This window comes from Grampus griseus, assembly GCF_964374135.1.
Source record: "Grampus griseus genome assembly, chromosome: 9".
Lineage (NCBI taxonomy): Eukaryota > Metazoa > Chordata > Mammalia > Artiodactyla > Delphinidae > Grampus > Grampus griseus.
This window is the reverse complement of record NC_139003.1, coordinates 43706857-43731343: the sequence shown is the minus strand read 5'-3', so window position 1 is coordinate 43731343 and position 24487 is coordinate 43706857. Positions and strand designations below refer to the sequence as shown.

Here is a 24487-nt window from a genome sequence, read left to right as displayed (position 1 = left end):
AAACAAATTACTTATTTGGGGTAGAGAGGTCCTTAAGTTTCTTAAAGGAAGACAGCTCACCCCACAAAGTAAGTCTTTGGTTCAAATTACGTTATTTTTAAACCTAATTTATTTTAGAACACCGTTTATTATTTTGCATTTTGTGTAATACATCTGCTTTTTATTTACTGATGATATTGCTGATTTTATCTTATTTTCATACATGAATTTTCTTAAAATTAAGCCTGTATTTCTTAATCATTTATAAAAGTATCTATTGTGAAGTGTTATGTAGACAGAGGTGGCCTTGTTTTCCCGTACCTTCTCTTTTTGAGCGCCCTTTTGCTGTCTTAAGTCTGGGAGTGCCCTGAGCTCTGGATTTTGGCTCACTCCAGTTGCACATCGTGATTTATTGGCCCCAGGTTCCACTTGTTCAGGGCCCTGACTCCTACTAGAAAAACCTGAAAGACTGCTCTTGAGCATTAACTCTCTTCTGGTAACACGATTCATTCTGATGGGAAGCTGCTTCGTGGATGCTATAGGCCAGGACATGAGATGGGACTTTTATGCCCTGTGACAGGCTGGATCAGGATTTTATGATTGACATGGCTGGTAAATATCTACTCCATCTAAAAGCTGATGATGATTAGGTGCCCACTGTGTACCTAGCACATATTAAACATGACGGATTTATAAAGTAAGGAGACAAAAGAATTCTTCCCTCTAAAACGCATTTTTACCTTTTCATTTTTTAAAAAAGTGGAATGCTGTCACAATCATTCTACACAGTAGTGTAGCTTTCACCCATGCGATCACTTGTTGGAAGGGAGGAGGTGAACATTAATGATACTGTACTAGTATTAATTGACTAGTACTATCTCATTAATCTTATCTGTAAGATGTGATCTGCGTTTAGAGATAAGGAAACTGGCTAGAGCTCAGAGCTTTAGTTTACACAGTCAGCATTCAGGCCCAGGTCTGTCTGACTCCATTCTTTACTGTCTTTCCATGACATCATGTCCTTTTCCTGTACATGATGGAAAAATTGTTTTGAGTATTACAGGGTACATATAAAAATCTTTGAAGGCGGTCTTGATTATGTGATAGTTGTGTATATTTTCATTTTCTGGTAGTAGAGTGAGTTGGTGAGTATATATTCACTGTAACAATGTTTTGCAGGTATTATCTAATATAATTCTTGTTTTATAAATGAGAAACTCACACTCTGAAAGATTAAATGATCACAGAAATATCAAAGTGCCGAGACAAGATCTCAATCCAGGTCTTCAGACTTCAATTATAGTTCTTTCAGTTTAGAACAGAGTCTGCATCAGAGGTCGAACATCTGAGGCCTGCTTTCAGATTAGTTTTAAATTTAAAAGAATTGCCAACATTTAGGAACGAGAAATTTTCACATAAAATCCCTGCATTCTGGCTTTTCTTGAAAAAGAATGTGGAGATCTGGCCAGAAGCCCAGAGCTGAGTAGTCGTTGCCTCCTTTAGTCTGGCCCTAGTCTCCAATTGATCACAGCCATTTACACTCTTTATTCACTTATATCTTCTGACTTGACCCTTGAAGACTTTGAATTTGGGATTTCTAGATTGTGCCTTGTCTCTGGAAACCACTTGATAGGGGCTGGGAGTGTAGTGGTGACAGTGGCTGTTTATTTCTATTGGAGATTTAGACCAAACTGAAATATTTTCAATACCTTTAGTATAATTTCAGACCTCCATGTGATATATGCCTTTTGCCATGTTGTAGTGCTTTATACTTTACAAGGTGCTTTCACACGATTTTTATTTCATTTAATTTAAACCTCTTATTTTCCAAAAGGGGAAATAGGCTTAGAGAGTGTAAGTGACTTGCTCAAGCCAGGACCAGAGCGTGGGTCTCCCCCTCCACACACACCCTGTGGCTTGCGGGATCTTAGTTCCCTAACCAGGGATCGTACCCACACCCACTGCAGTGGAAACACGAAGTCTTAACCACTGAACTGCCAGGGAAGTCCCACGTGGATCTCTTTATTGTGGGAGAGCACTCCTGAGGACGCCTCCGATATGACTTTTGCTGGGAGACCCCCTTGGCTTCAGTGTAAAGGCAGCTCCTTGAGGCAGAGTCCTTGGGCCTCTGATATTGCCAAACTGGTTGCTTGTTGTTCAATTTATTTTTTAGCTTTGAATGTTATCTAGTGAATTATTTAGTTCACTCATGATAGGTTATGGTTAAAATCTCGTTTTAAAATCATTTTGTCATTTTTTGGGTTACATCTGAAGCTAGTATTTAAACTTTTAAAACTTTCCCTGTTTTTCAGAGGTACTGAAATGCTTCATTTGGCTGTGTTGCATTCTAGAAAACTGTGTGTCTACTCTGTCTCAGGTAAGAAACATTTTTTTCTAATTTAGAATTTGTACTAAAAACTGGACTTCTTAATATTATGTAAGAATAGTTAATATTGACTCAGTTGAAGGTTTTCTTATCTTGGTTAGCATTTTCCCATTGTTCATTTATTCTTTCAGGTACAAAGGCTATTACATTTTCTTGGTCTGCTATTTCCATGCATACTAAAATTTCTATCACTGTAGAGGGTTCCTTGGAATCTCCTTCCTCGGAGGAATTGTGTGCAGGATTGCCTATGACTAATAGAGGCCAATTCTGGGTACTTAGGACACTTGAGTCTTAAGAAATGTTCAACAGCAACAGCAAAATTCATTACATGCTGAGTCATGGTAGTTTAAAGTACATTTTCTTTGGTGAACCTCAAGTATTTCCCTTTACAGTTCCAATTTCTTGGCTTTTGGCTGTCTTTACTCAACCAGGCCTTAAGGCATTTATTTGAGACTTAATTAGGTTTCATTCCCTGACATGGTACTGTGGGTACAAGTATGAAAGTTAATTGCGTTTTGGTTTCAGCATTTTGGCCCTTATTAAATATGAAAAGGTAACTTACAAATTTTGTTTCAGTTATTAGATAAATTTTAGTCCAAGTTGACAGTTATTTTTATGACGTGCAATATGGAGGAATCTTTTAACGGATACAATAAAGCTGAGTGTCAGTGGACCTATTGCTTATACAAAAGATACTCTCAGAATTTGCTGTAAATATTAGCTTCTAGGATTTGGATTTCTCACACTCATTTTCTTGATTTGGGCTTTCTTTGTATTTTGCTTTCAATTTGAGTCATGATTCATATTTACTGTCACTGAGCTGGATATTTTTTTAAAAAATAAATTTATTTATTTTATTTTTGGCTGCTTTGGGTATTCGTTGCTGTGTGTGGGCTTTCTCTAGTTGTGGTGAGTGGGGTCTGCTCTTTGTTGTGGTGTGTGGATTCCTATTGTGGTGGCTTCTCTTGTTGCAGAGCACAGGCTCTATGCAGGGGCTTCAGTAGTTGTGGTGCGTGGGCTCAGTAGTTGTGGCTCGCGGGCTCTAGCGCGCAGGCTCAGTAGTTGTGGCGCACGAGCTTAGTTGCTCTGCAGCATGTGGGATCCTCCCCAACCAGGGCTCGAACCCGTGTCCCCTGCATTGGCAGGCAGATTCCCAACCACTGCACCACCAGGGAAGTTCCAGAGCTGGATATTCTTAGGCCATCTCTTTTTGGGGCAAAGATCTATTCGATTTTGAAGGCAGCCTTGATATATGGTGTGTGGTAGGCATACTTGTTGAATGAATGAACTTATTTCTAGGTAATGCTGAGGCAATTGGTAGTGGCTATTTATTACTCTCTGTATGTTATTTTCTTCTTTCTTCTTTTCCTTCTCTGTTACCACTATCATTTTCTTTTCCATTTCCATTCTATTTATATCAGAGGCCTGGTAAAGTACCTCTTACTGTCATTGCTAAGTACTCTTATTGGTTTCATGGTAAAAGATGTTGTTCCTCCTAGTGGTAGGGCAGATATTTAGTGTTCCAGAGTAAATGGAGAAGGTATGATATAGGCTACTTTACTGCAGGCATCTAGTTGTTCCTCTGTTTTCCATCATAAGCCTGTTAACTTCGAGTGATATTTTATTAACAGGTATGGAGGAGGAGAACTTGCCCACAGTAACTCTTGAATACTGCTTGGGGTACTGGTCCCTTCTAGAGGCTCCATGGGGGCTCTAAGAGGGCAGGAAAGGGACACATCCTAAAATCTAGAAATTAGGTTAGACTCTTGGCCTTCCCTGGTCCCGATTGAATGATGGCTCAGAAAGCCAGAAGTCTCTAGAGTTCCACTGGGGTGTAGGGCATAGGCTAGGGATGAAATGTGTGTTTATCAAAAAAGGCTAGTGAAAGAAACTGGCATGTTTGGTCACAACTTGTTTATGGGACATCGGTATCGTCCTTCAACTTAGTGTTGAAAATGAAAGTTATTTGTCACAGGAATGGCGAATTTATTGCTCTTTTATTCTTTCTATTCATTTACAAGCTTTGTATTCTCTGGGGATGAGGAGTTGTCCAAACTACATTCCCTTACACTCCACCTCATTTTCCTTCTCTGTCTCTCATTTCTTCAGCTTCCTATGATATTCGTAGCCTGACAATTTGTATATTTTTCCTGGCTTGGCTTAAATTGAGAAGCAGAGAAGTTAATGTTTTTGTTCTCTTGAATATGTTTCTTGAGGTACCAGACTGAACTTTTACCTAGCTTTTACTATAACAGGGGAAGCATAAACACTTTCTAGTTTAAGTGAAACCACTGGTGTCAGCAGATGAAAAGTGTTAGCTGAACTTGACATCCTTAACCCCGACTGCCCCCTCCCCAAATGTTTTTTGTTTTCTTTTATGCGCTAATGTGCTCCTAAAAAATATTTGAGGCAAATTAGAGGAGACCTCCGGGATATAGCAACAACTCTTAATAATCAGAGGCTAGTGTGCTGACGTTTTATTTTGGGGGGGGGTGATATGTCATTAAATGCAGGCTTAATATAGAGAAACAGCAGGGTCTTGCTGACCTGAACTTAGCCCATCTTATCATACTCTGGTAAAGGAAAAGCATCACATGGCATCTCAGATTCCTTCCTGATGGGCCTCAGTTTCTGAGTAAATGGTTACAGATGTGTGAGCTTAAGCCATACTGATTATGTTCTTTTAAATATTCTTTTCCAAAAATTTTGTACTTACTAAGCATTTGACATATTTATAGAATTTTAATATTTGCCGTGAGAGGGCAAAAAGATGTCTTTTTACTTTTGACAGGGTTATATAATCTCATTTGGTTATTTAATACAATGAACCTTTTAACTTACTCTGTAATGGCTTTTATTTCATTTAACATCATTAGATTTCTCAGCAGTTATGTAAAATTACACCAAAACCTGTTTTCAAGGTGACCTTTGATTGTCCAGAGAATTATTTTGTTTAAATTACATCTTGTTTAAATAAGACCATCAGCATAAATGTTCTAATATCCATTTACTTTCTAATTGATGAAACTTTATATTAACTTTAGCTATATATAGACTATTATTATAGATATATATTTACTGTATTCAGTCTGTATATTCAAGGACAAAACCTTTGTAAGTAATTTTAATCTTATGTCATCAATGCTTCTGTAGAAAACAAGTGATCAGAATTTTTAGATTTTCAGGTACTACCTTTATTCCAAGTTAGTATTGAAGGAAGATAAATTGTCTTTTGTTCTCCATAGGTGCACTATTACATTTTAAAGTGCTATCACCTGAAATTTAAAAACTTACCAATGCATTTTTAGCTTTTTCAAGACATAAATTCTAATGTCATTTCATGGAAGTGTGTTTAAATATTGACTGCTGACCCTTGTGTTCACTGACCTTTTGGCTAGCAGGCATGCGTAAGTGCATTCCTTACTCGGAGGGGTCCATCTGGTTTTCGGTGCAGAATGAAATTTGGAATTTCAGTAGGGACAAACCAAAAGTTTCTTGGATCTCTTTTTTTTTCTGGTTTCTTAGAGACTAGAACTGTCCTTAGGTCAATGCTGTGAGTTATGTTTTTAGAGTTTTTGTTTTTTGCTTTTGCCCGTGTGGCTGGTATGGTTGTGATTACCACCAGTTTCTCTGGACCTTACTGATTTTACTACCATTTAGGTTCCAGAAAGCTTTCATCTCCTATCAGGGTTAGCTGGCAAATTTGAGTCTTTCTCTTTGTTTTTTTACTCTATTGGTATGTTAGTATTTTGGTTGTTAGCATTTTCAGGGGCATAGATCGGAGTAGAAGTGGTTGTCCTCCAAGAAATCCTTGCCTGTTAGTTTTTCTCTTTCAACCCTCCACCTTCCAAATGAGGAAGAGAAAGCCAGGGAGAGAAAGGTGGAGGTGAAAATAACATATATATATTATACTGAAGTATAGTTTATTTACAATGTTGTGTTAATTTCTGCTGTACAGCAAAGTGATTCAGTTATCCATATTTATATATATACACACACATTCTTTTTTATATTCTTTTCCATTATGGTTTATCACAGGATATTGAATATAGTTACCTGTGCTATGCAGTAGGACCTTGTTGTTTATCCATTCTATATATAATAGTTTGCATCTGTTAATCCCAAACCCCCAATTCATCCCTCCCCAGGAAATAACACTTTTGATGCTGCTTTTTTTTTTTTTAATTTTGGAAATTGTCATTGGCTTACTAGGTTCCCTGAAAGTTGTTAAATGATGGACAACCAGGTACCAGTATATATAGTGATGGCTCTGAAGACCTAGTTTGAGTACTGTGTCCTTTATCAGCTATGTGATTTTGGGGGAAATTTATTGAATTTTTTTAAATTTAAGGTGCCTCAGTTGTAAAGTGGAAGTAGAAATACTTCTGTTCTTACAACCTCCGTGTACATTGGTGAATCCTTCTGGACAAAAAACAAACAAATAAATGCACATGTATGAATATGTATATACATACATACATACAAACATATTTAGATTTTTAAAAAATAAATTTATTTATTTATTATTATTATTTTTATTTTTGGCTGTTTTGGGACTTTGTTACTGCGTGCAGGCTTTCTTCAGTAGTTATGGCACATGGACTCAGTAGTTGTGGCTTGTGGGCTCTAGAGCACAGGCTCAGTAGTTGTGGCACACGGACTTCGTTGTTCCACGGCATGTGGGATCTTCCCAGGCCAGGGCTCGAACCTGTGTCCCTTGCATTGGCAGGCAGATTCTTAACCACTGTGCCACCAGGGAAGCCCCTATATTTAGATTGTTTTAATCATCTAATATTATGCAGTTTGGGACTATTTCATTTGCTTTGTGATATTTTAAGTTTTTCTTTTAACTTTTGCATTTTTTAATGAATGACAAAGATGCTTCTTAATGGAAAATGTTACATTTGGAATCATTTTTCTTTCTAACACCTCTTTTAATCATAATGTTCTTGCCTGATCACTAGGATATAGCTCTACCTGTATATACTCTAGAAAGCCTAACAACTAGAGAGTAAAATGCGGATAAAGAATCTTTTCTCATTTGGAATGAACTACAAAGTGATTGTAGCACATATGATCTATTAAATGCAGGGAAAGTATTTTTCTTTGTTTTGAAGGAGATTCTTCTTGGCAGACTTCAAAGAAAACATATTGTCCTATTTACTTGCTGAGAGAAGCTTTAGATCTCTCTATTAAATTAGAACATAATGTATTAGGGGCTTGAATATTTTGAGAGTTGGGACAGAAAATTGAATTGCTTGAAAGTGTGGGGAATTTTTTTCTTAGACACTTTGATTCATGTCTTTGGTCTATCATTGTTATAAATGCAGGGAACTTAACCTCATTTATTTCAGAACTGAAATTGGAGGATTTTGTTGTTATTTAAATAATTACACTTTACTTAGACATAATGGACATAGATAATAATGTCACCCAGGGTAGTATTTCATCTATTGGTATAATCTAGCTGAGACTTAAATTGTTTTAACTGTGCTGGCATTCTGTGTCATCAGTATGCTAATTGTTCATAATACATATGTTTTAGTGCTTCGCCATTTTAAATTTCACTGAAATTGAATTACTTGGAATTGGTAAGAGGATGAGAAGATATTAATATTTTTTAATGTAAACAAATACAAAGCAGTCTTTTTATTTATTTCTTTTTAGGAAGCTTGGGTAATGTGGAACATGGGACCCAATATCAGATCAAATTGATGTATGAACATAATCTTCAGAGAACAGCCTGCAATATGACTTATGGATCATTTGGTGGTGTAAAAGGTAATTTGCATTTAATCATGAGTGTGCTATTGTAAGGACCAGAATATTTGGCCATATAAAAATGGAGAATTATATGGTATGAATCTTAGAGAGAGTTAAACATATTTTATTGAAACCTTTATATTCAAATACTTGGGCAAAGTAATAAAAAAAGAAAACTTTAAACATTGAATGAGTTTGATTTTCATATAACCAGCACTTTTATGTGGTCTACAGAGACATTTCTAAAACTGCTTTTTCTTTCCATTTTGTCTTTTATACATGAGCTGGCTGAAATTGAGCTTTTCTGTGGTGGAACTGTGTGCCTGCCTCTCTCAGTGGAAGAAGGGGTTGATCTCTTCATTGATGGGGGTCCTGGCTCTACTTAGGCAGGGTATAGGCAGGATGAAGCTGTAGACCCGTCTCCACCTAATCCACCTCCAGGGCCACTGTACAGGGTTGTGCGGATTGTTTCTAAACCAGGGCATCTGGACCAGGGGCATGTGGAGACTGAAGTGCAGACCTGATCCTGCTCATCAAGCCATGTGCTCTGGCCTGGAATAAACATCCCCAGAGGAAGGGTGCCTCTCCTAAATTTCACAAAGGCATTACCTTTACGAAGTACTGGCCCGGTGAGGCTGGGTTTCTCCCACCCTGGTGGTATCTCTTTCTAATTAGCACAAGGTCTACCACCCTAGTTCCAGAGCTTCTGAGTTACCAGGGCTTGGTGCTTGCTTGTGTTTACTGTTGCTTGTGGTGTGAGAGAATAATTTAAAATCCAACTCCTCTCGCTTCACTGTGACAGGACGATAGAGGAGCTGCTGGTGTTGAAATGAGGATAGGAAGCCAGGTGTCGACACCTGTGTGATTGTGTGTGTGTGTGTGGCACCTGATGAACAAGTAACTAAGGATTTTATAATATAGCTCTCTTTGGGCTCAAGTTTTTATGAGTTTATTGTTTAACTGTTGTGTTAATAAAAAGTAGGCTACCTATGTTAGATTTTGCTTTAGTGACACAAAAAATGTATTTTGGAAGCATCCTTCATTCATGTGAACTCACTCTTTTCGTATATAGAGGTAAAGGCAAGAATATTTTGGGTGGTAATGTACAAATAAATGTTTTGTGTAATTAAAGTGATATGAGACAAAACACTTAGCTGGATTGCAGTATTGCTTACCTTGAGTAACAGGAATGTTTGGATTATTTGAAGAATATGGGAGATGGCTAGAGTTAGATGAAGAGAGGAGAGAAAAAGCTAAAATTTGATGAGAGGCTAACTTCTGTGAGGTGTCCCCTCCCAACTTCAGCTGTTAGAACTGATTTCCACTGTTCTTTAAAAAAATGTCTGATATGATCGGGGGACCTAGGTTTCCCCTGTTTAATTAACTGTTTTCAATGTTCTTTCCCGTACTAAATCCCCAAAAGAAAAATGGCTAAATTCTATACATCTGGAGTAAAAAAAGTTATTATATGAGGAAAAAGTGCTTTGGCTAAATGAAAGTAAGTTTTTATTTTTTGGTACCATCAAGACATTTATTTATTTTAAAATTTATTTATTTTTTATTTTATTTTTGGCTGTGTTGGGTCTTTGTTGCTGTGCGCAGGCTTTCTCTCGTTGCGGCGAGCGGGGGCCACTCTTTGCGGCGGTATGCAGGCTTTTCATTGCAGTGGCCTCTCCTGCTGTGGAGCACGGGCTCTAGGCATGCGGGCTTCAGCAGTTGTGGCTCGCGGGCTCAGTAGCTGTGGCGCACGGGCTTTGTTGCTCCGAGGCATGTGGGATCTTCCTGGACCAGGGCTCGATCCTCTGTCCCCTGCATTAGCAGGCAGATTCCCAACCACTGTGCCACCAGGGAAGCCCTATTTTTAACAAGACAATTCGTTAGATCACATGTCAAATGTTATCTTACATTGATTGCACTGTACTTTTAGTTTTATTACCAGATCAAGTTAACCCAATTAAAATAAAGTTTTAAATAAATTAAATAAAAAAGAAATTCCTTGCTTTTGTGTGATATTTTTGCTATATTCAGTAATGGACTTTCAAAGTAATTAGAGTTGCTACTAGTTTTGAAAAGAATAGGTAACTTTGTACTTGTATATCTTCTCTTAGTTCCTACATTATGCCTTACATTTAAAAAGTACCTTTTGAAAAAGCAAGAGGCTATTGTAACGTATCTTACTTTCCTATGGTTAAGCACGATATTTCCCAATTTGAAACAGAGAGATATACGAGTAGCAGAAGCAATTATTCTGTTTCATGGGTTTGAGACACTTGCATAATATCACTGAGGTATCTAAAAGGAAACATGAAAAAGTAATGGGGTGGTAAGGTAGTAAAAATTAGCCTTTTTGGGGGATTGGCACGGGGAATGGGGAGTTACTGCTAATGGTTACAAGGTTTCTTTTTGGGATGATGAAAATGAACTCAAATTAGATTATGGTGATAGTTGCACAGCTCTATAAATACACTGAAAACTACTGAGTTGTATACTTTTAAGGGGTGGTAAGTAAATTATATCTTAATTGTAATACTGTTAAAAATTATCCATGGGATAAAACTTGCTGCTAGAGAGGTGATAGTGCAATCTGTACATCCTAGATGGCTTGTGGCCATGTAAAATTTTACAGTACTCTTATAAAGCAGGTTGGCTGTTAAGAACTGTGAAAATGTTCCTGAATGCTGATATGTGGTTTACGGGAATGTATATTAGGAAGTGATCCAAAATGTGAAAAAGTCATATCAAATTGCCATATATTTAATTATTTCCTTTCTCTTTGTCCTCCCTTCCTTCCTTTTGTATATACATGTATTTATTTGCAATATAGAAAAATTAGAAGTGATCTAAATGAGTAACAGAGGAGAATGATTAAGTAAGTTTTGATGCATAGATTCAGTGGGTTATTATGAAGCTGTTGAGATTGTTTGGTTTACTGAAATGAACGTCTTTGAATATAAATCTTTGACCATGTTTCTTATTATTTTCCTAGGATAGAATGTAGAAGTGGAGTTATTGAGTCAGAAGGGTACAAAATACTTTTTTCTCAAAAAAGCACTCCTGCAAACTATATAAATATATTGTAAAAAGTACAGAACTTAGGAAAAAGAAAGTAGAAGCTACCCCAAGAAATGCACATTTCAAAAGAAAGCCTATTTTCTAAACCTGATGCTGCTACTGTGTGTCTGATGTGCACCTTTACAGGAGAGAGAGCGGGTCAGTCTTTTAATCTGAAAACTTCCCTAGGCTTGATCACTTGATCTGAGTTTTTTTTTTTTTAATCTGAGTTTAAAAAAGGAAATTGAAAAATTTTTGTCTTCTACCTTCCTCTGTATTTAAGATGTCTTCTTGTGGAATTATTAAGTTGGGTAATCGTGTCAGTAGTCCTCAAGAAAGGAATTAAGCAAAAAGAAAACCTAGCAGCATTTTAAACAAATGTGTTTAAAGTACTGATAGGCAGAGGGAGTTTATTTGGTATGTGTATCAGAATGAACTACCACTAGATGGCAGTCCTCTACAACTTTGGGCTTTAGTTGGGTCTCCGTTTGAATACAGAGGTATGGTAAAAAATCACTAACGGAGGAATTTTTATCCCAAATAATACTTTGCCTTTTACTAAAAATAAATGTAACTTCAGAAGAGCAATGGAGTGGTTCTTAAAAAATTAATTATTATAGGTAATATCTCAGAATATAATGTAAAAATGCTTTCTAGCTGTTCTTTTCAAATTTTAATTTGCATCCAAATCGTAAAGGGATCATGATAAAATTGTAGGTTCTGGCTCTGTAAGTCTGGAATTGGACCTGAGAGTTTGAATTTCTGACAGTCTCCCAACCGATGCCAAGTTGCAGAGATCTAGAGCTTTGCTGCCACCCTGCATCTACTGAGTGCTTGTTCTGTACCAGGCACTGTCCTAAGGGCTTTATAGGTTGAGTAACTTAAGATATACTTAGTAAATGGTAGAGGAGGGATTCCAACCCAGGCTCTCTGCTTCTAGAATCTTATGGTGTTAACCATACTATACTGGGCTATCTAGGCTATGAGTAAATTTGCTTTCTCCCTGATTCAGGAAAAAAATTTTCCAATCAGAAAGATGTGTACTTGGTTTGGCTAAAGATGGTGCATAACTTTGGTTCTGCACAGATTATGGAAAACATGTTGGGTAATTTCTGGGTCAGATATTTGCTTTCTCAATTTCATTTCTTTGGTTGGTACTTTGGTTTATAAGAAAAGTACCCCCTAAAATAATCAGAGACTTTATATGTGTGTGGAGGTAATATATTATTTGAAATTAGCAAAAGAGTAATTACTGTTTTTTTCTAACCCTTTTTTGTTTGCTTGCTTGTTAAGAAAACCTTTCAAAAATACCCTTTATACATTTGCAAAAACTCAAAGGTGCATTCATTTGATGTCATAAGTTTTGGTTTTACCTCAAGCTATGTTGCAATGTCTATTAATGAGAAAGAAGTGCTAAAGAAATAGGAAATCTAGTTTTATGAACTACTTGAAGAATATTGCCTAGTAGCTTCCATTATTCAAACTACTACCTGCCATTCCAGAATTTAAGTAAAAATTCTTTCCATATTATACTTTTTAGAGGGAAATGATTGAAATGTGCGATATTAGTGGCTATATTGGGCTTATTTTTTTACAGAGGGGTGTGGAAGATGTGTTTGAAGTTTAAAATGTTTATAGTTTCTTTGATTTTATTCTAAGCCGCTTTTTTGAAGGAACATGTGACTCTGGGTTTTTGTAAATATGGTAGTTTATCTATGCTTTTTATACTATTGACAAATTAATGCTTACAAAATTTAGTGAGTGACATAAGTATGGACAATCAAATTATAGTTTGGAAATATATGAAATCAATTTTGAAAAGGTGGATTTGAATTGATTTAAAAATATGTTACTAAATTTGGTGTTATTTATTTTGTTTGGTAATTTGAATTCTACTTGTTTTTGAAAAAAAGAACAAGTGATATGTCTGCCAGATTTTCCTCTGCTTTTGTTTCATTGTGTCACTACAACTTCCAATGGTTTTTGACATGATACTTTACCTAATTAAGATAAGCTTGCCATTTCAGAATAGTATTTGGAAAAGGACATCATTAATGTTTACTGATAAAAACCCAGTGGTGGAATGAAGAAGGAACATTATTGTTTTAAGGTCAACAACTGTGTATACCTAGTTTGGTAAAATATGATACTTTATGTAGTCTATGTAATGTATCTTGCTACTATCAAGATAAATTTGAGCTAGAATTTCCTTTACTCATAATGTGACTTATAGACCCTATAGTTAGTTGCATCCTCAATTACCCAAAATTTATCCTGTAGGGCTGAGACAGGTTGATGAACCTTATAATGTATAGGAGTCTTTCAAATGTGTGACAATGACAGTGGGAAGAAATAGTTGATTTGTTGGAGATATATGGGAACTTTCAGGGACTAGAGCAAGTGTGGTAATTGCATCATCTCTCTCTCTGTGTCTGTTTGTCCGTCCATCCATTCATTCATCCATCCACCCATCCCTTCATCCCTCCATCCCTCCATCCATCCATCCATCCATCCAATGCCCATTTACTGAGAGTCTTCTGAATGCCCAGGCACTGTACTAGTTTCTCAGAGTAGAAAGATTATAAAGTCTTTGAGGAGTCTTCGAGGACACAAGATGAAATCTTGATCTGATGAACAAAATGCCTACCATGATATTTTGTTGAAAAATTTAACTTGAATACATTTTTATTTGAAAAATTACACTGGATTATGATGGGCCAGTTTTATTCCTTAAAACTTTTTCCCATTACATAATTTGTGCTTTTTAGTCCATGCTGAATTATTGCCATCTCTTCATAATGAATTGTGGTTTATTAAAAAAAAGGCTTTATAATACTTCAATAGTGATTATGACCACCATCTGGTTCTTTATTCAATTTTTAACCTTGTCCAACATTTTGCTTCTTTGCTCTTATTTTTTATATTTATCTTCCATTTATTTATTCATTCTATCTATCTAGCTATCTATCTATAATTTTACTGTGGTAAGAAAAATTAACATGAAATCTACTTTTTAAATAGATTTTTAAAAATTGAGGTATAATTGACATACAGTATATTAGCTTCACGTGTACAATAGAATGATCTGATATTTGTATCTCTTAACAGATTTAAAATCATATAACACAGTATTGTTATGTATAATCTGCTCTAATTTTTAAAATTAATTTTCTTGATCATAAATTTTTGTTTTTCATTAGAGTACATTTTGAGCTTACCTGGTAATAGACAACTCAAGACTTAAAAAAATGTTGCCATCAAAACCCAAAACTTGGGCTTCCCTGGTGGTGCAGTGGTTGAGAGTACGCCTGCCGATGCAGGGGACACAGGTTCGTGCCCCGGTCCAGGAAGATCCCACGTGCCGCGGAGCAGCTGGGCCCGTGAGCCATGGCCGCTGAGCCTGCGCGTCCGGAGCCTGTGCTCCGCAACGGGAGAGGCCACAACAGTGAGAGGCCCGCAAACCGCAAAAAACAAAACAAAACAAAACAAAACAAAAAAAACCCCGAAAACTTCCCAATTTCTGTATAGGTCACAATTGTGCTTTTCCACTGGATGTGATTCTTTTCTCTTTCGAATCTTGCATTTGGTACAACTGAGAATTCTTTTGATTGCAGTTGACAGTTGGCTCAAGCAAGAGTATGAAATTTACTGGCTCTCATCATCTGGGCCTTCAACGTGATCAGATCTGGTTTTTCTCTTTTCATCTCTTGCTTCCATTTCCTTGGACAGACTATTTCCCCCTGGTTACAAGATGGCTATAGCAGCTCTAAATTTTAGTTCTCAGATTCTAGTCCATGTGGAAAAGTGCCTGCTTTCCTCCCAGAAGGCTCAGCAAAGCTCTCTTTCCAAGTCAGTGGCTCTGGTTGGGCATCCCTGAACTGTTAATCTCACCAAAGTAATGTGATTACACTTGGGCTAGAGTTACTTTTGCTGAAGGTATAGTGAATTCTCCTTTTACAAATAAGATTGAGAGTGGGGAGGGGTGGATCTTCGGGGGACTGTCAGTGAATAATTAACTGTGGTGAGTTTGAGGATTTCAGAGCTGGTCAAGGAAAGACTATGAGATGGCAGTAGCACACAATGAGCATCTTTTGGGTGGTGCTTTGACAGGATTTCTTGTGAGGGGAAGTCCCTTGCAGCAGGAGATCTTCCAGAGACAGTGACACAGGACCACCACCCAGAAGGGGAAGAGGGCAAGGAAACTCCCAGGGGAGGCGGAAGTTCGAGTGGGGCTTCTGTGCCTAGGTGAAGTTGCTCAGATGCAGGATTGTGAGTCTCTGTCAGGGAGCTGTGAAGGGCAGCCATGACTTGGAGCCTTTTATAGCCCCAGGATTTGTCTTATATGTGGCTAGCAGGTGTTAGGTGCAGTTTCGCAGGGTATGCAAAGAACGTACACTCTAAATGGGTAAAGATATGCTAATTTGGGCTATATTTAAAGCAGCTGGAGGTGTGGACATTTGAGTTCGGTATCTATCTGTGGGTTTTGAGTTCACTGTCAGCCTGCTGTGAGGAAGTAAACAATGTAGGGTAACGTGCCTTTCCTTTAAAATGGCAAAAAGTTTCACACATTGATTTTAAACCTATCCACATTTTATATTCTGGGAAAGCTGTCTTGAGGTGCACACAGAGTGTGTCCAATCACACCTCAGGATCTTTGGTAACATTGTCTGCTGGTGGATGGGGAGTATCCTGTATCAGTACTCTGGGACTGATGGGGAGCATGTGTGACAGCACTTCTGACAGTCATTGATGCCTTCTGCTGATTCTCGGTTCTGTTTTTTCATCATCTGTCTTTCATATGTTATCTTCCCCTTTCTCTCTCTCCCTGCCTTTTTTTGTAGTGCGTTTGTGGAATTGCCAGGACAATCTCTCTATCTTGCTGAAGTGTAGCCAGGTCAACTCTTTCTGGGTCAGTTTGCCTTTTTACAGTGCTGGTGAATTTTACTTGCCTTTACTCCTACCCAACCAGAGATGAGTTTGTTTTCCTTTCTTTCTTTCTTTTTTTTTTTTTTGCGGTACACGGGCCTCTCACTGCTGTGGCCTCTCCCGCTGCAGAGCACAGGCTCCGGACGCGCAGGCTCAGCGGCCACGGCTCACGGGCCCAGCCGCTCCGCGGCATGTGGGATCCTCCTGGACTGGGGCACGAACCTGTGTCCCCTGCATCGGCAGGCGGACTCTCAACCACTGCGCCACCAGGGAAGCCCTGTTTTCCTTTCTGACACACTGTTTTGAGGGCTAGATGTTGCTCAGGGAGTCTCTGTGGCTGTGGCAGCCATACTGGACCATCGGCCTCAGCCCTGTCTTTTGTGGTTTTGTTCGTCTTGGATCACTGTTTACTCCACCTGGATGGTCTCTAACTTGTTATCTTGGAAGGTGGGGGGGTATTCTCCGGCTTTGGATTTTCTCTGTGCTGACTTCCTCCCGCACGCCCGCTCCTCCTCCCACCCCCGCCCTCTCCTTCTGGCCCCTAGCGGGTATGTGTGAGGCTTCTCTAGCCCATCTTGCCCTCCCCATCCTCATCATCATTGTTGGAGATATTTAGTGTGGCTGCTATTCTTACAGTCTGTGGCCTTTACTGTTGTTTTTCTTTTGGCAGATAAACACCAACATGGTAAAATTTGTTTTTCTTATCTGATAGAAAGGGAATGTGGTAAAGGTAGAGGTTTTGTTATTCTGGGCATTTCCATTTCTCCAGGCTGTCTATATCCCTTCTGGATCTGTCTTTCCCTAAATTTGGGAGTTTTAGTAAGGTTTCAGAATTTTGTTTATTCATAACCTCACCACCCCCCTCCTTATGTGGAGTTTGGATTTAGCACCTTCAAAAAATGCACTAAGTCTAGCCCTGAAGGTTCTTGGCAACATCTACGTTTCTTGATTGTCACCATTTTTCAAAGGTTGTGGCATGAAGTTGTGTTCCTTCTTTTGTTCCACTGCTGCTGGTGTATGTTTACTATTCTTTATATAATTTAATTATTTATTTGTTTGTTTAGTCCACAATGTTACATTTTTGAAAGGGTTTTTTGAAAGTAGTCCCTGGACTGCCAGATTTGATGAACGGATGTTTATTATAAAAATTCTTCTGGATTCAACAGTTCAGTTGTTTGGATGATTCTGGTAGACTCCTGGATAGATGATCTTCTATTTTATTTCTATTATTTGAGCTATTTATTTAGTACAGATTAATTTCTTTGTACTTGGTGTGAACGTCTTTTTGCCAGATTGTTCTTGGCTTTTAAACTGTGGGTTCTTGGCTTTTAAATTGTGTGTGTGTGTGTTTTAATGTGGTCAAATCGTTCCTTTCCTGTTGAATTTATTCTATTTGTTCTAAGCTTAGAAAGATTTCTCCTTTGCAGAGTTTTGATGTTTCTGTCTTCTGTAGTTTGATTTTCCAACAGGCATTTTTATATTTATTTATAGAGAAGACTATATGGAGAGAGCTAATATTTATTATCTTCTCTATGTTGTGCTATTGCATTTAACCCTGTAAGATAGGTGACTTAATTACCATTTCCCAGATTGGGAAACAGAAGCTCACAGACCATAAGTGTCTTGCTGCAAATCATACCTGGACAGAGGGAGGCCTTGAATCCAGAGCTATCTGATTTGTGGACTTAAAAAATTATTCACAATCTAACAGTTGAGAGTTATGTTTTATTTGGTGGGAGTTTTAAGGACTTCAGGCCTGGCAGACAACATCTCAAGTAACCCTGAGAAAACTGCTCCGAGGAGGCAATGGGGGGAGCCAGGTTATACGGACATTTTGAAACAAAGGGCAAGTAGTTGGGAACATCAAAAGATCATTGTTAATTAAAGAAAACCAGATATCCCAAGTTAAGGAATCTAATGCTTTTCTGTGTATGGGAAGATGCAAGAGTCTGGACTCACTGAAATCATTCCTTTGATATGCACCTCAGCTGTCTGGGGCCAGTATCCTGTATTTTTACATCCTGGGTTTCGCCAGGGCTCACCGTAGGGAGTGGCTGCAGTCTGATGGCTGCTAGACGGCAGGTATTCTTTCCTTCCTGAGTTTCCTCAGGGCTCACTGGCTCACGTTGGAGGGCTGCAATTGCTGATGACTGTGACATCCTTTGTTTATTGATATGGCAGGAACTCTTCCATTTCTCAGATTCTAAAGCCTATATTATTTCTAATACATTACCTCTTATTTAATTGCCTTCCTAGTTAGAGAAAGGATTTATGTGAACCGTGAGAGAGGCAGGAGGAGGCTTTTCTGTAAGCTTAATGAGGGCAGAGACCATATTTTTTGTTCACCATCGTGTGTCTATAATGTCTTGCACAGTCCTCGGCACTTAGTGGGCTAACTAAGTATTTGTTGAGTGAATGAACCAAAATACCCATGTAACTGAGCAGGGCCGACATCATACACATCAGGCTTTCAAGGTTATTTTTCAGAAAAAAATGTTAGCCCGGTGCCCTCATTCTAGCCAACTTCTGAGTTTTGTTTTCTTCTTTAACAAGCACGAGTTGAACACCTACTACAGTGCATGGGTCATTGTAGTTACTGTTAACCACCATAGTGGTAAAAGTGGAAGTGATTACTTGGGCTTCCTGGATTCAGCTTTGCTCAAATTATTTCTCAATATGCCAGTGAGGCAGCACTTATACAAGATAAACTTACCAATAGAAATAATCAGTTTTTTCATCTACTTGGGGTTGTGTTTCTGTACATTATTGATCCTTTTGTTATTAATATGTTTTTCAGCATAAAATGTGATATTCAAAATTATTTGAGTGTTTGTGATAATGTTCACAAATCAAAAAGTTTTTATTTTTCAAAAATTATTTAAATTCTTTAATATTTAGTATAAAAGACATTTCTTCTCTTTAACCTTTTTATCTCTCTTCTTTTTGTGCCTTGTGAAAGCTCATTTTCCTTTAATTCTTTCAGTTCTTTTATTTTACTTTGATTTTTTCAGTCAAATGGAACTTCAAAAAATAGAATCTTTATCAAGGAAAGGTTAATGTCAGAGTGTAGACATAATATGGGCATGGTATAGATTATAAAAGTCTGACAGCACAGTAGTCCCACGTTTGTGACTGAGGTGGAAAGAAAATACTATATATAAAAGATTCAGTATGTTTGGGAATATAATTGTCAGTAAAGGAGGCGAACAGATTTTACCAATAATATATATGAGCATGGTGGAATATTTTTTAAATCATAAAATGACTTCTATAAGCTTGTATGGGATTATATTGTCACATAAATAAAAATTCATGAATTCTTGGGAATAAAAAGCCCGCCAAAGAAAATAGTGAATTGAAGAATAAGTACGTCACCTTTGCCTCATCTTGAGGCAACCCTAGATAATCAGATCCTCAGCCTTCAAATAACTTCTAATTGTCTGAACTGGAGCCTTTTTCTTGTCTGCCAAGGAAATGTATTAGTGGCCACATGTGGTTGCTGAGAGGCTGTACTTCTCAAAGCCGTCTGGATTCTTTGATTGCCATCCAGAGAGTGAGCTGATATGCTCAAGTGGGGTGAATGAACAGTCAGAACACAGCCTTGCTTTTCTGTGTAGGGATGTTAGTGCTAATAAAAGATTAATGCTATTTTCCTTATAGGGAATCAAAAAATAATGTTTGGATAACCCTTGTCTCACTAGTGAACCATATGGCCTCTATTTTCTAATAGATACGGTTGAAATGTTGGAAAATAATGTTGTGGAAGAATCCCTATGCTGTGCTTGCTCCCATTCCTTGCTTAAGCATTAAAATATAGGTGTTTTATAATATTGGAGAACTTCCCTCATTTGTTTTTAAGATCCTTTATGGATCCACAGTGAAAAGTCAGAAGATCAGGAGGATGATAGTATTGATTCTCATCCTGTGCTGGTTTTTCTCATATATATGGTATTCATTTATAAAATCTCTGGTCCAAGACCCATAAAACAATGTTACTTTCAAATAGCGTCTTCCTGTATATTATGTTTTATAAAACCTTTAGTTCCTGCGGGAATGTTATAAAGAGAGTTCCCTGTATTCTGCAAATTCATTTTTTACACGATCATTTAAAGTTGTTACTTTTCCTGAAAGGTGAATTCTGATTCCCTCTATACATACGCTATAGAAATTTAGTGGTTAAGTGCCTCCTTGCCTACTCTGGTTAAGAGGGGGAAAGGTTAAAAAGAATATTTCAAGTTTCTTGGTGTTGTTTGAAAAAAATATTTTCTTTCATGGTGGCCGAATGCCAAGGCTGGAAAAGTGTTATGGGAATGTCTGTGGTCAGAACTGCCTTTGACAAGAAGATGGTTAAATATGGTAGTCTTGATAGGATTTGACAGCCATTTTTGATCTCTATATATGTTTAATCATGGTCCCCTTCTTAAGAGTGGAATAACTAAGCTATTAAATACTTTACTCAACTGAGAAGGAAAATGATTACCATAAAACTACTTTATTCAGATGACACTGTGATATAAAGGGTTCCAACATTTAAAAAAAATCACTTACAAAACACATTGTCATGAGAAATGAACAATCTCCCCGCCCCCACCCCCAGTCTCTCTTGAAGTAAGTTGATTCATTAACCTTTTTCCATGCTACATGGAGACTCTTACTTGCAGATTTAAATTCTAAAGCACAAGGTAGAAATACATGTTAATGCTTAATATGAAAAACAAATGTTGTGTTGACTACTACCATGTTAAAGGTATTTTCAAAGTGCATTAGTAGTCCTCTGTGTAGAGGTTTTACGTATAAAATAAATTTTAAGTAGATTAGCTTTTTGATGGATATTTGGGTGGTTTCCAGTTTTTGACTAAAATGAATAAAGGCTATAAACATCCTTATATAATTCTTTATGTGGACAGTACAAAAATAAAAGTGTTAAACAAATGTAAGATGATTTTAAAAATTATACTGCTACAATTTTTTCCCAATCTTTTTTTTTTTTTTTTTTTTTCGGTACGCGGGCCTCTCACTGTTGTGGCCTCTCCCATTGCGGAGCACAGGCTCCGGACGCACAGGCCCAGTGGCCATGGCTCACGGGCCCAGCCGCTCTGTGGCATGTGGGATCCTCCCGGACCGGGGCACGAACCCGCATCCCCTGCATCGGCAGGCGGACTCGCAGCCACTGCGCCACCAGGGAAGCCCTCCCAATCTTTTTACTATTAAAATTTTTAAAGACGTTCAAGATTATCGAGAGTAGAGTTCTAATATTAGTAGTAATAAAGTACTACTCTTGCTTTATGTGCAAGAGTAGTATTGTGTGTGTTTACTTCTTAAACGTTAAAGATATAAAATGTGTACCTTCAGTATTTCATATAGTACATAATTTAAGTCACTTCTGGCTAATTTAGGATATCAGAAATTATTAAGCTTGGCATATCAGAATAAGCCTCGCCCCATCTTATATTAATATTTGAACTGTATGTCTGCCTAAGTTAAAAATAAACAGTTTTTTTAAACCAAATTTCCTTACATTGAAATTTGTGAATAAGAAACTTTTAAAGCAGCATTTGTAGATCTTTGCTAAAATAAGACAGTACTATTTAATACGGAAACAATAACTGAAAAGTATTCCTAAATCTAATTTGGAAAGTTATATTCATGATTTTAGGGGACTGTGAACATAAAAATGTGTGAGTGGAAAATTTCATATAGCTTTTTGCAGCCGGTTGATTAAGTCCTATACAGTTCATTGTCCTAAACATGAAATTTGTACAAGGTTTTGGAAGGCAGGAGTTGTATATTAAAAGGGCTTGCTTCCAAGGTAGTACAAACTGGTTTTTAACAGTCTATCATCTTTCATTTACCAAAGGAAATATGTAAAAAGAAAAGGAAAATGTTCAGCAGGAGCAAAACGTTGAGATGATGAAAAGCTACAAGGAAAGAAAAAAGACTTTAGAAAGGCTACTAAAAAGAAACTAGCTTTTTTCCTCAACAATCTGTCTGAATTCATTTTGCTTTCATTATATATCTAGCCTGGAGGCAAAGTATGTTGAGTATTACAACAAAGAGGGTGTTATAAGGAGGACTCTTTTTTCAATAATAAAGTATAACATATGTGTAAACCATGCAACTTTGTAACAGGAAACTTTATAATATAGGAGGACTGTGCTTAGCTTTTCCACAATTTTGGAAGAATAAGTTTTATTAGGCGTTAGACAAAGAAATTATCAACTGACTTTTATGCTGTAAGGCTGAAAGATTTGTTATGACCATTTCTAGACTTTAGCAGTGGTTTTAATGTAGGTCCTGATATATTAGGAACAGTGCCTAGCACTATTAATATGTCTATTGTTGGTAGTTCTCTTAAGGAATATGATGTTTAACTTTTGCCTTTCAATGAAAAATTATTCCAAATCCTGTTATTCTGTGGTTTTCTCAGCAGTATTAGGCTGTTCTTGAATTGATCAACACATAATATAATTTGGGAACACAATCAATAGTTCTTTTCTTTTTTGAAAGATGGTAACAAATTCTACTGAAACTTGGGAAATTGGCTCCATCATTCATCCCTTACTCTTTCTTTGCTTCTCTTGCCCAACTTCCTGAAAACCATATTGTTTTGATGTCAGTATGTAGAATAGATTATCTGTTGGGGAATCAGTGTGTATTAATTATATTGGAATAAATGTAAGCGTGACAAATGATATAGATTAGTAGGCATTGGGCCTAATAGGTTATTCAGTTAATGAGGACATTAAAATTAGGGACCTCTAATATGCCTGAACCATATTTCTTGTAAATTTTCCTCAGTTTTGAGATTAACTGGCAATAGCTATGTTTTTCTGGCTTTTAAAGGCTATTATGGTAGAGTTTTAGGATTTATATAGTGCTTATTATAGAATAGTTGAGCTGTTTGTATTTATCACGCAGTTACTGACGTGAGCTAGAAGAAGTGTAGAAGTCAGTCTTCTATTTTTTTGGCTTTTCAATAATCTATTTTTTAAAAAAATATTATACCTACTTATTCTCCTCTCCTCCCTCTCCCACTTAAAAATTACACACTATATACATTTATGTACTGTCTTAAATCAAGGTGGGGGAATTTAATGATACCTTTTAATATGGTACAATCCACTGCAGGGCTGTTGGAAAATCAGAGATGAAGCTCCTAGGCTTAGGAGAGAGATGTTAGGATGTATTAGCAAAATATTTTGTTACGTCTTTAAAAATAGACCACTTACTTTAACAATTTATTTTTTTATTTAATTTTTTTTAACAATTTTTTAAATTGAAGTATAGTTGGTTTACAGTGTTGTGTTATTTTCAATCATCAGAGTGATTAACTTTTGCCTTTTTTTAAAAATTAAGGGTACTTTAATTAATTAATTTTATTTTTGGCTGTGTTGGGTCTTCGTTTCTGTGCAAGGGCTTTCTCTAGTTGTGGCAAGCGGGGGCCACTCTTCATCGCCGTGCGCGGGCCTCTCACTGTCGTGGCCTCTCTTGTTGCGGAGCACAGGCTCCAGACGCGCAGGCTCACTAGTTGTGGCTCACGGGCCTAGTTGCTCCATGGCATGTGGGATCTTCCCAGACCAGGGCTCGAACCCGTGTCCGCTGCATTAGCAGGCAGATTCTCAACCACTGCACCACCAGGGAAGCCCCAACTTTTGCCTTTTTTAAATCAGCAGAGTAATTCAGTTATATGTATATATACATATTCTTTTTCATATTCTTTTCCATTATGAGTTATTATAGGATATGGAATATAGTTTCCTGTGCTGTACAGTTGGACCTTGTTGTTTATCTGTTTTGTATATAGTGTGTATCTGCTAATCCCAAACTCCTACTTTATCCCTCTCCCACTCCCTTTCCCCTTTGATAACCATAAGTTTGTTTTCTATGTCTGTGAGCCTGTTTCTGTTTTGTAAATAAGTTCATTTGTGTCATATTTTCTTTTCTTTTCTTTTTTTAGTTTTCAACCAGGAATATATTTTTTAATTTTATTTTTTTGTTGAAATATAGTTGATTTACAATGTTGTCTTATTTTCAGGTGTACAGCAAAGTGGTTTACTTATACATCTATATCTATACCTATATCTGTATATTCTTTCTCAGATTCTTTTCCCTTATAGGTTATTACAAAATATTGAGTATAGTTCTCTGTGCTATACAGTAGGTCCTTGTTGGTTATCTATTTTATATATAGTAGTGTATATGTGTTAATCCCAAACTCTTAATTTATCTCTCCCTACCTTCCCCTTTGGTAACCATAAGTTTATTTTCTATGTCTGTGGGTCTACTTCTGTTTTGTATACAAGTTCATTTGTATCATATTTTTATTTTAGATTGCACATGTAAGCAATATCATATGATATTTGTCTTTCTCTGTCGGGCTTA

The 24487-nt window shown here is 37.1% G+C and overlaps 1 protein-coding gene across 1 annotated transcript in view; it reads left to right on the top strand.

The window, feature by feature from the left end:
• Window positions 1-24487, top strand: part of BBS9 (Bardet-Biedl syndrome 9) — a 441327-nt gene that overhangs the window by 13389 nt on the left and 403451 nt on the right. Inside the window, exons 4-5 of the mRNA XM_082662198.1 lie at window positions 2292-2356; window positions 8033-8146. Coding sequence (XP_082518324.1) covers window positions 2292-2356; window positions 8033-8146 — 179 coding nt within the window. The remainder of the gene's footprint in view (window positions 1-2291; window positions 2357-8032; window positions 8147-24487) is intronic.